Source organism: Brienomyrus brachyistius, unplaced genomic scaffold, assembly GCF_023856365.1.
Source record: "Brienomyrus brachyistius isolate T26 unplaced genomic scaffold, BBRACH_0.4 scaffold277, whole genome shotgun sequence".
In the NCBI taxonomy this organism is placed as follows: domain Eukaryota; kingdom Metazoa; phylum Chordata; class Actinopteri; order Osteoglossiformes; family Mormyridae; genus Brienomyrus; species Brienomyrus brachyistius.
Window position 1 is genome coordinate 105,936 of NW_026042552.1, and position 11,131 is coordinate 117,066.

An 11,131-nucleotide genomic window follows, 5' to 3' on the forward strand; every position below is an offset into this window, starting at 1 on the left:
CAGCATACTTGCCATTTTGGTAGGAAAATTAACCTATGAACAGAGCTGTATACATATATATCATATATGTGTGTCAATGTGATAACTGAGTAAGTGTTACATAGATTTAGTGTGTAATGCTGTTTTGAAAAGCATCCAGTTATTAAGAGATCGGCAGTATGTGCGTTACTGTGTGGAGAGAGTTCCTGCAGGCTGGTTTGGTGTTTCCTTGCTCTATCCTTATCTGGGAAGCAGTATCCTTTTTTATGTCTGTCCACTGGAGCAAATATTTCTGCTGCATCGCCGGTGCTTTTGTAGTTGCCCAGTTGGTGGCTTCTACACCTTGTTAACCAAATAGTCAGTAGCAAGCCCATACGTTTGTGAGAAACCAGATTGTAATGCATAGTAATCCAGGGGAAATGTGTGTATGAAGGGTGTATTCAGTAATAGAATGTGCAGTGTGTTACATTTGTTATAAGTCAGTCGTAATGCTGATAAATATAATTCATCCATCCATCCATTTTCCAAACTGCTTATCCTACTGGGTCACAGGGGGTCCAGAGCCTATCCCGGAAGCAATGGGCACGAGGCAGGGAATAACCCAGGATGGGGGGGCCAGCCCATCACAGGGCACACTCACACACCATTCACTCACGCATGCACTCCTATGGGCAATTTAGCAACTCCAATTAGCCTCAGCATGTTTTTGGGCTGTGGGGGGAAACCGGAGTACCCGGAGGAAACCCCACAACGACATGGGGAGAACATGCAAACTCCACACACATGTGACCCAGACGGAGACTGGAACCCAGGTCCCAGAGGTGTGAGGAAACAGTGCTAACCACTGCACCACCATGCCACCCCCATAAATATTATCATTTTTACTTAATATATTTCTTTAACAACCATTGGCCAATATTTCAAGCAGGTTTTGTGCAAAATACAATTCTTTTGTGTGTGTTTAGATAAAACGTGAGGAGTAATAATCACAGAAGGCCAAAGAAGATCTCACTAAACAAACGACACGTCATGTGCGACACCGGTCACACACGCAGGCCTGTGGTACGCTGCCTGACTTCTCTGAAGCATACAAACATACTTCTGCAAGGTCTTTTGGCTTCTTGGTGTGCCCTGGCTAGGGTGCCTTGGGTTCCCAACTGTTTTGGGATGCTCGGACCTCAGAATATCTGCTATGCAAATCTAGTTTTACTTGTACTTCTATAATAACTGTATTGCAGAGAAGACTGCACCTGTTGAAAACGGATAAAAGCACAATTACGGTCCGCATCACATTCTAAGCATCAGCTCACCCAGTTAATATCTACACAATCGAAGGCTGAGAAAACAGACTAAATAGGGCTACAGTCAGTCTAGAGTTTCATCACTGAAACTTTTGGTCAACAGCCACCACTCTCATCACTGCATATTGCCAAATGCTGTACAAATCTGTACAGCAATGTATTTGAATATTTTTCTGAAATAGTTAGTCTATCTTTAAAAACAAGGATACGTAGACTTTTAATTACATCATGAGAATGATTTATTGATGAAAGACTCATCAAAACAGAACCACATAATATGCATAGAATAAAAAGAAACAGCACTTAAGAAGACTGATGCTGTAAGATTGCTAAAACATTATTTGATTGATTTAACGTTAAATTATCAAGGTAGAGTTCAATGCATAATCTAAAATATACCAGTTCTGCTTTATTCAAGAAGCAAAGTTTTACATGCGACAGAATTCATTAGTATCCCATTAATTACCCCATTAACATTGTAGCACATAGCATATAGCTAATTGTAGCTAATGCTGCGTTCCATTTACCTTGGGGGTTGGAAGCCAGTGCTGGGAATAACGTCACCGAGTTAACAGCATTGCAGTACAAGTCAGAAATCATTAGCAATACCAGTTATAGCCACGTTCATTGTTAGCTATTGTTAACAATACCAGTAGATTACAGCACATGCAAAAACCATAGCAATATGTCCACAGATAGTGGTTTGTTAGACTGTACTGTGTGTACAACCAATTTAATGAGACACAAATATGTAAGTGCTAATAAACAGTATATAAACTACAGCTTTCACTTCTGTTGATGAAGGGCGCAGCCATCTTGAATTCTGCGGTCGGGGTTGTAGAGGATCCTCTGGCTTTCCGAGTCGGAACTCCGACTTCAGGGGGCGCTGCAGTTGAAATTCTCGACTCAGTGTTGGTTTTCATTTGAGTTTCATTTTTTCCGCAAAGGCAGCTGTGAGGTCATCGGATTCAGAAGAGGAATCACTTGACTTCTTCGCATAATCCCCCACTTGCATCTGCCTATCCATGGCAGACAGAAAAGCCAGAATTTCAGAGGCCTCCCTAACCCTCCGCCGGCCATGAGTCCACCTCTCTGCTATCTGCCTGAGCTTCTTTCCTGCTTGCATCCTGTCGGAGCTTTTTATCTGCATCTGGTAAGCGATCCTGAATTGAGCCACAGCCTGATCTTCAGCTTTCATCTTGTACAGGAGAAACACACCATACCTGGTGTGACAGTGCTGCTTGTCTGGTTCCTGCAGAGAGTCGTCCTTCAGTAAATCAGTGAAGATCTTCTCTGCTTCAAGCAGCTCACGGTTTTCAGCGTATGCCTCAGCCAAGCTGACCTGGGCATGTATGTTAGAAGGCTTTAATTCCACTGCCTTTCTGAAATAGTAGATGCATTCTTCAGTTTTATCCCTCTTCCGAGCCACAGGAATATACTTGGTCGCCTTGTCTGTTTGCAACATCTGGATTAGCTGTTGTCTGTGGCACAGTCCAATCTGATGGTACAGGAAGGAGGAATTTGGTGCCATTTTTACCGCCTTTCTGAGAATCTCCAGGGATTCCTCAGTGGATCCTTCTGCCCGTAAATATTTAGCAACATACCTTGTCACCTGGGGGACAGCGGGAGACAGCCTGAGGGCATCTTCAATAAGTCTTAAAGATTCTTGCTTACTGCTACTCTGAAGTTTCAGGGCCAGTAGCACCTTTATTTCAGAATCATCGGGTTCTAAGAGTAACAACCTCCTAAGCTGAGAAACGGCCTCACTGCTCTCTGGCTTCATCGTTGTGTCTCGGTTCATTCCTTCAATGCGGTAGAGGGCCACCGCATATCCTGTGCTGTAGGACACATTGTCTGGGTCCCCTTGGAGGGCTTTCTGAAAACTTTTCCTTGCCCGGTCATAAAACGAGGCCGCAAGCTTTAAGAGGGTCCAGCCTTTCTCACCATCAATTACGGGCAAACTGCAGGAATACTGTGAGGAGCCAGGAACACCCTTGCAGATTTCTTCCACTTTGCTAAGGTAGGCCGCGGAATCCTTCAGATTCCCAGAATGATAATAAACCCATGACAAGTTAGCGAAGTTTACCAGAAACTCCGTGTCGGCCTTTCTGTCCTCCGTTAAGACATCCTGGCCTTTAAGGAGAAACTCCAAGGCGCGCTCATTGTCCCCTTGCAGATGACTCACAAAACCTAGTATGTTCAGGTATGTCGCATGGTATCTGCGTGGGCCAAATTTCACTCGATCCAGAAGCTTTTCTCGGATGTCGCAAAGGTCTTTAATGTCAGATTCATTGATGTTCCAAGTAAAAGGGCATTCCAATCTTTTCAGCTTTGCTTCCATGTCACCGGCACTGGAGAACCCAAAAAAAAAACCAGTCATCCTAAGCAATGCAATGATGTTGCAAATGCTAAGAGCTAGCTTTACCAATGTCAAATGTCACTTTTAATTTAGGGATCATATATGGCAGACATGATGCAGCTAGATGTTAAAGTCTCTTAAAATTAGCATCAGACGGGTGAAGCATTAGGCTCTCAGAACACATTTCAGAATATATTTAATTGATTGAATATCAGACGTGCAGCAAAGGGTTTCAGCAAAATAATAAAACAAAGTAGAACAGGGTTATGAAATATCAGATTTTACCTTATCCTTTCAACGTTAGACGGAATTAATGCTGTCGAGCGTTGGTTGCGACAAGGATGTTCAGTTTCTCCAGAAACGAAACCGAAAACTAAACACTTTATAGTTTGTTGATGGGCGGCGCTGAATAACCCGGTTACTCAATATTACACCAGACTTATTGTAAAACGTAAGCTAGCTTATTATTCACTAGAGATAATTGTTATATATTTTCCATTGTTTTATCTTTCATAAAAGACGTATAAGACTGTACTGAAATATGTTGCATTATTTTATTGCAGCGCCGTTGAGTATGTGAGAAATCATTAATTTTCAACGTTAGATGGCGCCATTCGAAAAAGAAACGAACCGAAAATTGCTGATTTCTGAAATCGGGACACCGAGAAAACTCGGATCTGAATTCACATGTATGCCTACAGGGGGTACTCAATACACGTTGTAGCTACGTTCCATTTACGTAAATGGAAAAGAAATTTATTGATTTCCATTGAACTAATGCGTGACGTACGTTCCAGACCAACTAATAAAAGTGCAATTTATTTGTAAGTTTATGGGCATATAAATAGGAAATGCTGTGGAATTATTAATAAAACAAAATATATGTTTCATTATTCTTCCTATTACAGTTGCCCCTCCTCAGCACTTCAGTGTGTGGCAACTACAGCAGAAGTTCGATCATCTTCTATGACTGACTATCTGCGTCCTACCTCGAATGTCTGCGCCACAAATCTCAGGATAGGAAGTTATATGTATACAGCCAACAGAATTCAATCTTTTGGGAAAAAAAAAAACTACGCAAATGTAAATATATTCTATGTGTTTTGAGTGTATCGTCCCTAATTAATTAACGACGTGTATGTGAAACTTCTATCGGCGCAACGTATAATAGACTCCTGTATGATATATAGACTATTTATACTGTATATAAATATATATATTATCTATAACGCGCAATAATATCCAGTTACCAGTGCAAGTTTTGCTTTAATTGAATTGCAAGATGATGTTAAATAAGCTGAATTTAAGCGTCCCCACACTTTGTTAAAATATTTTAATATCTTAATAACTTCATTCACTAACTTTATCAAATGCTTTTATCCAAAACGACGTAAAAGTAAAGTAAATAGAACGCGTGACAAAATAACTTTTATGGTTCACACACCAACGTACATCTTCGTTTTTAAGCTTTGCTCTTCAAACCTTTTTTACCGCCCCCTACATGTGTGGGTACCCTCATAATCACCCATGCTTTCCAGGACTACCTATGAATTCTGAGAATTAATTATATGAAGTGGATACCACGAGCTCGGAATGAGTTAAAGTTCTCCACCAGGTTGAGGTGGGAGGGGCTTTTATGTGTTTAAGTAGGAGTAGCTCTGAACTAAAAAGACAGACTAACTCATTCCTCCCTACAAGGCATATCACAATGGCATTGCAGAACTTGTGGGATTTCATTCAACAATACCATCAATGCCTCAGATCCCCTTTCTTCCCAGTGCTCTTCTCGCTCTCCGTTTACCTTGGCTTCTGCCTGCCATTTGTCATCTTAGATCTTCTCGCTCCCAGGGTGGCTTTGGTGCGAAGGTACAGGATACAGCAGAAGAACGACATCTCCTGGAGCATGATGTGGAACTGCGTGGCACAGTGCCTCTACAACCACGTGATTTTCATCTTCCCACTGTCTGTGATTCACTGGTATTACAGGCCGACGTACTTTCCGTCAGATGCTCCTGAGCTTCATCGTGTGATCCTGGAGATCATCGCCTGTCTCCTGATCTTCGATTTCCAGTACTTCGTCTGGCACCTTCTCCACCACAAAGTGCCCTGGCTCTACCGTACCTTTCACAAGGTCCACCACAAGTACACCACCACGTTCGCCCTCACCACGGAGTACTCAGGCGCATGGGAGACTTTATCCCTCGGCTTTTTCGCCTCCATCAATCCGCGGCTGCTGGGCTGCCATCCCATGACAGAGATGCTCTTCTTTGTGCTGAACATCTGGCTTTCGGTGGAGGACCACTGTGGTTATGACTTCCCCTGGTCCACGCATAGACTGGTTCCATTTGGCCTGTTTGGGGGAGCCCCCCATCATGACCTGCATCACCTGAGGTTCAAGTCCAACTACGCCCCATACTTCACGCACTGGGACCGACTCTTTGGAACTTTGCACGTGGAGTGAAGTTCTGCCTTGACGCAGATATGGACTGCAGGTTCAACGAGGGTCACGCCAAATTCCGGGCCAACTTTAGCGTATTTCAAAGAGAACTGATTGCACTGATAAAAGATGAGATGAAGAGCTTTACACAACAGTATTAATTTATTTAACCATTTCAATTTTTTTTTTAAATTTATATTTGTTCCTTGGGAGGCACTGGCATCCCATATAGGTTGTCACCCTGCTGGCTGGGAGATGAATGGATGCATGTGTGTGTCATATTTAGTACAATTAAATATTTATTATTTATTTTTCTGTAATTGTGGCGTGAGCTTCATTTATAATGCAAAAGCAAACTGAACACCTGCTGACACAAGAAGACACATTTCTTAATAAATCATAAATCACAGAAAAGACGCTAGTTGCTAGAATGGTTCAGTGAATTCCAATTGAGGGCTTGTCTGAATAGCAGCCTTGCTGATTTATTCCTTCCCAAATTTCCACTATACTTTTGCAACAGGTTCCACGCATGATACAAGAAGAAACATGAAAATGTACAAACCTCAAGGCTTGGCCCCAATTTATGTGTCTAGGCCAGTAGGTATTAGGCTGTAAACATAATCTAGAATAACTTCATCTACAGAAAAAATGTGTATGAAATTGAATTCTCTACTGGATATACACCTCTGTAGAACCGCTGCAGTAAACTAATCTAAACGTGTAAAACTTTCACTGGGGCTGCACCCTTGTAAATGTAATTTATGAACTGGCTTCTGTAGGGAGAGCAGTGGTCACATGCCCAAAGTACAGTTAAGACGTGGCCTTTTTGCGTGCGGTCCTGGAGTGGAAGAATCGAAAGTGAAAAGCACAGGAAACAGCTCCTCTCTCTGTTTGTATCATACTTTCATGTCTTTCCTTCCTACCATTTTTCGGGAATAACCAAAAGCGCTATTTTTTTTATGGTCCCAAAATAATACATTTTCTGTAATCATAAAGTGTCCAGGGAGCATGTTTGAATGTGTTTATTTTAGAATAGATTCATTTCACTGATAAAGTCATGTAAACGTTTGAACCTGGATGACTCACTTCCTTTCTGGGAAATTCCATTGTTTGCCCAGATATGCAAAGTGTCAAATGATTGCCTATCCTTTTAAGGATGAATTTATCCTACTTTATAGCTAGGATTTAATGTCAAAAACTCCAGACTGGAAAGCCCCTTTGAAAAACCCCATTATTCCCTCATTTGCTGCTTGTTCCTGCCATGCATGGGGATTTTATTTAGTAAACACATGCTCTGGTTTCCTTTATATGTTATATATAATGTAGTTTGAAAGTATTTGTTATTGGTCTATGTATGCACAATTCCTTGAAATTACATTTGTGTGCAGGATTATTAAAAGAACACAAAATAGCAAAAGAAACTCATGGCTTATATGGGTGAAGATGTCAGTTCACAAATCTTACGAAGTGCAATTTCCCAGATCTTCACAAGCCTGTCATATTGCTGCAAATGGATTGGGCTCAGCCTTGTGTATCCAGCTACCTCTTATGATATAATAATCGGTTGTGATGATGTCACATTTCAACATTTAGAAACTTTGTCACAAATTACAAAGGCTCTGCCGTACCAATGACAAATGAGCCTCCCTGCAGATTATTGGCAGATATAAACAGGCTGCAATGTACTATAGCTTATAACCCTAATCTGCTGATGCATTGTTGCAGAAGCAGGCATCACCATTCAGGCTGATGTAAGCATCCATCCATCCATCCATCTAGACTGAGAATCCTTAACGTGTGTCAGAGCAGCACAGCATACACAGTAATGTATACGTAGAAAAACTCTCGAGACAGTGGAACTTCTCAGAATGTTTGCCACTTCCGCACTAGTGAAATGTTTCATTTCCCTACTTGTTATAAATTAGATGTCCTTGACTTATTTTGCCACATATTACAAACTTTCACTTCTGCTCTTCATATAAAGTCAGACTCAGATTACGAAACACTTGCCAGGTATGTCAGGAGTACTGGTATTTTTTTTCTGGGGGGGTCACGCAACACATGTGGCACAGAACAGCCACACGGCAACATAAATATACATAAAATATACATAGAAAATGCAACAAATGCTATTGGCTATGCTGATTTATAAGAGATACTGTTCCATCCATCCATCCATCCATCCATCTGTCATCTGTCTTTTAACTATTTATGCTCGTCAGGATCATGGAGGGGCGGGGGGGGGGTGATAAAGCTCCTACTGGGTAACACAGGGCACCAGTAAGGTGGGGGCAATTGTACAACAGTACAATAACACTCTGTTATCCAAAGCAACACGTCTTCCTCTTCCATGCCCACTTGCAGGGTCACAAGAATCTGAAGCTGCATCTGAATCCCGAAGGCTATGGGCCCAAGGCAGGGAATAACCCAAGAAGCGGCAGACACCCCTTATTCAAACGCCTATGGACAATTCGGAAATGTCGACACCCCTCCATTCAGCATGTTTTTAGACTGTGTGGGTAACCGGAGTACTTGGGGAAACCCTACAATGACACATAAAGCTGGGGTGGAAACCCAGACCTGGTCTCAGAGATGGGAGGCTGGCACCCAACCCCCCAAAGCAAACTGTTCTGTCCTGTCCGTCAAGACTTATCTGGGTTAACTTCAGCTAGAAGTAATGATTGTACAGTTTAGGTAAGGCGCATTCCTGCTGGACAGTGTTGGTTAGCTTAAGTTAACCCAGCTAACTGAAGTCCTGCTCCATGGAACACCCCCACTGGTCACAACGGCCTTAGAATTTGCGTTTGGACTCCATGCCAGTGATCAGATGGCTGCCTGTTGAAACCTTGTGGCTGGCAGACTGATGTCATCTCTGGACCCTTCAGCAAGGCCCTGAACCCCCAGTTTCCCCGGCGGTGCCAGACACAGGCCGACCTTGCGCTGTGACCCCCAAGCTTCACTTGTATTTGTGTCTGTGATAAAAACCCATTTCCTGCATAAATACAGTATCACTGCTGCATTTTACTGCCTGTTTTCTGAAGATGACTTCTTGCTTGCTAGTTTCTTTACTTGTCCCCTATTTCACCGCGATTACCTTACCTTGATTGTCATTCCTGATTGTGAATCATTAAATGGGCTTGGATCTTGCTACTCTTTCATTACACTCCTGGAAAACATCCGTCAAAACCCGACATTGTTGACCTTCCGCGTGTGTGAGATTCCATTTACATCTTACCTTTATTCAGCCGATGCTTTTGTGAGGCAAATGGCACATTGCCCACATATGTGACCCATCACCACGAAATGAGTCTTATGGGTGCAGTTCTACCAGTGCGACATAAGACTCATTTCGTGGCGACGGGTCACATATTAGCTATCAAGGCGTAAGCTTGGCCAGGCTGAGCTTCTAATACATGGCCAGGTACATGCATAATCCTTCGCTGGCTATTGCACAAGTACAGTTACATAGGACTTTGTCTCTTAACCTACCCCATATTTCTCTTATTAGCTCGGGGGGGGGGGGGGGGGTGTCGCACCGCAGGATCAACCATCATGCAGCAACCCTGGAGCTGGAGGTTAAGGGCCTACAGACATGCGGTTGTTCTGTCAAGGCCGGAGGTTCAAACCAATGACCTTCTGATCATGGGTACGGAGCCCCAGCCTGTAGAGCCACTCACCGTACAAGCAGTGCAAGCAGTACTGGAGAAAGAGCTGCATGTAGCAAATGGTCCAACAAAGAATGACAGTCAAAATCGCCCCAAAATACATTATTCCGGAATCCAGAGTCTTATTATTGCAATTAGTCGATAATTTGGGGGTATTCCACTACGCCATCGACCAGACATATCCTGTTTTGGCACCCCTTCGGTTCTCACTTCCTCCAGACGCAGTGAGGGAAACGAAAGTTTTTCCCTTGCTTTTTTGGGTTTCCTTCTGCAGACTGCGCGATAATATCACAAGGCAATGTTTCCTAACCCAGTCTTCGGGGATTCCCACACCATATTTTTGTTCTCTCCCAGCTTCAAACACACCCATGCAAGGTATTTGGAGTTATTGATTGGCTAGAAGCTGGGAAGAAGAGGAATTGTGGGTTGTTTGGGGGTTCCCGAAGACTGGGTTGAGAAACAGGCCAAATTAAAAAAATATTATATATCAAAAACAGATGCAACGACTGGTTTAATATGCTGCGATAAATGCAAGTGCTTAAATTTGTCATTTAACTGATGTGGTTAATGAATTACTTAATTCAATCAGAGTATTTCATTCATCTCTGTGGAGATGCTTTCATATACCTCATGTTGTTCTCCAAGTGAGACACACAAATACAGTTTACTTCACTGTGTCAAAGAAAATGATGTTTAAATTATCTTTATGTTTTATAAAACTATGATTTTATACCTGGCGAAGTATGTTAGTTCAGCCATTTCAAAACCTATTCTTAAGCCACTCCAGTATTTGCAGGAGTCGTCCAATATACAGTTCGTGTATTTGACCACCAGAATTCCTTAGACCACCAGAATTCCTTCTATAGCTAATGAATACCTCTCAAATTAAGTTACTTAATTAAGCGAGCTGGTGATGAAATTTAATGAATACATGGAACGGCTGAGGTGCCCTGAGGAGAGGTTTGGGAACTGAAGCAGTTCATCTAGCAGATATTTTAGATTTTTTTTTCATTGTTTATTGTGTTAATGTTCATTTGCATATATTGTAATGTATAATTGTGATTCTTTTCTTGAGCAAATATGAATTACTACCCAAATAAATAGCCTTAAACAATATCTGACAACCCAAAAATTTTGTGTCATACTTTAAGTGAGAAATACTTTTGCACACTGCAGGGTCAACCAGCATCCAGCATCCCAGAAGCAACCGGGGTTAAGACCTTGTTCATATGATGATGCTCTTAATTTGCTTTGTCAGCCACTGGATTTGTACCCAGCAATACAGATCGTTAACATGCCGAGCTACACACTAGACACTGCTCCCAACGTAATAGTAAAAAGGAAAGACATATTTAAGAACCTCGACACCACCTTGAATTCTAAGGCCCAC

At 42.2% G+C, this 11,131-nt stretch overlaps 2 protein-coding genes across 2 annotated transcripts; one reads left to right on the top strand and one right to left on the bottom strand.

The window, feature by feature from the left end:
- Positions 1-1,495: 1,495 nt before the first annotated feature.
- On the bottom strand, positions 1,496-4,052 carry LOC125728395 (interferon-induced protein with tetratricopeptide repeats 5-like). The gene is made up of 2 exons (XM_049005395.1): positions 3,925-4,052; positions 1,496-3,631 (listed from the first exon to the last, which is right to left on the bottom strand). The coding sequence occupies exon 2, from the start codon at positions 3,619-3,621 to the stop codon at positions 2,200-2,202; it is 1,422 nt and encodes a 473-aa protein (XP_048861352.1). The 5' UTR covers positions 3,622-3,631; positions 3,925-4,052; the 3' UTR covers positions 1,496-2,199.
- A 1,239-nt stretch (positions 4,053-5,291) lies between these two features.
- Positions 5,292-6,396, top strand: LOC125728397 (cholesterol 25-hydroxylase-like protein). Its single transcript, XM_049005401.1, has one exon. The coding sequence runs from the start codon at positions 5,348-5,350 to the stop codon at positions 6,098-6,100; it is 753 nt and encodes a 250-aa protein (XP_048861358.1). The 5' UTR covers positions 5,292-5,347; the 3' UTR covers positions 6,101-6,396.
- Positions 6,397-11,131: the final 4,735 nt, after the last annotated feature.

Bases quoted from the DNA above. Each gene is read 5' to 3' on its own strand.
- LOC125728397 (XM_049005401.1), top strand. From the start codon at position 5,348: ATGGCATTGCAGAACTTGTGGGATTTCATTCAACAATACCATCAATGC.
- LOC125728395 (XM_049005395.1), bottom strand. From the start codon at position 3,621: ATGGAAGCAAAGCTGAAAAGATTGGAATGCCCTTTTACTTGGAACATC.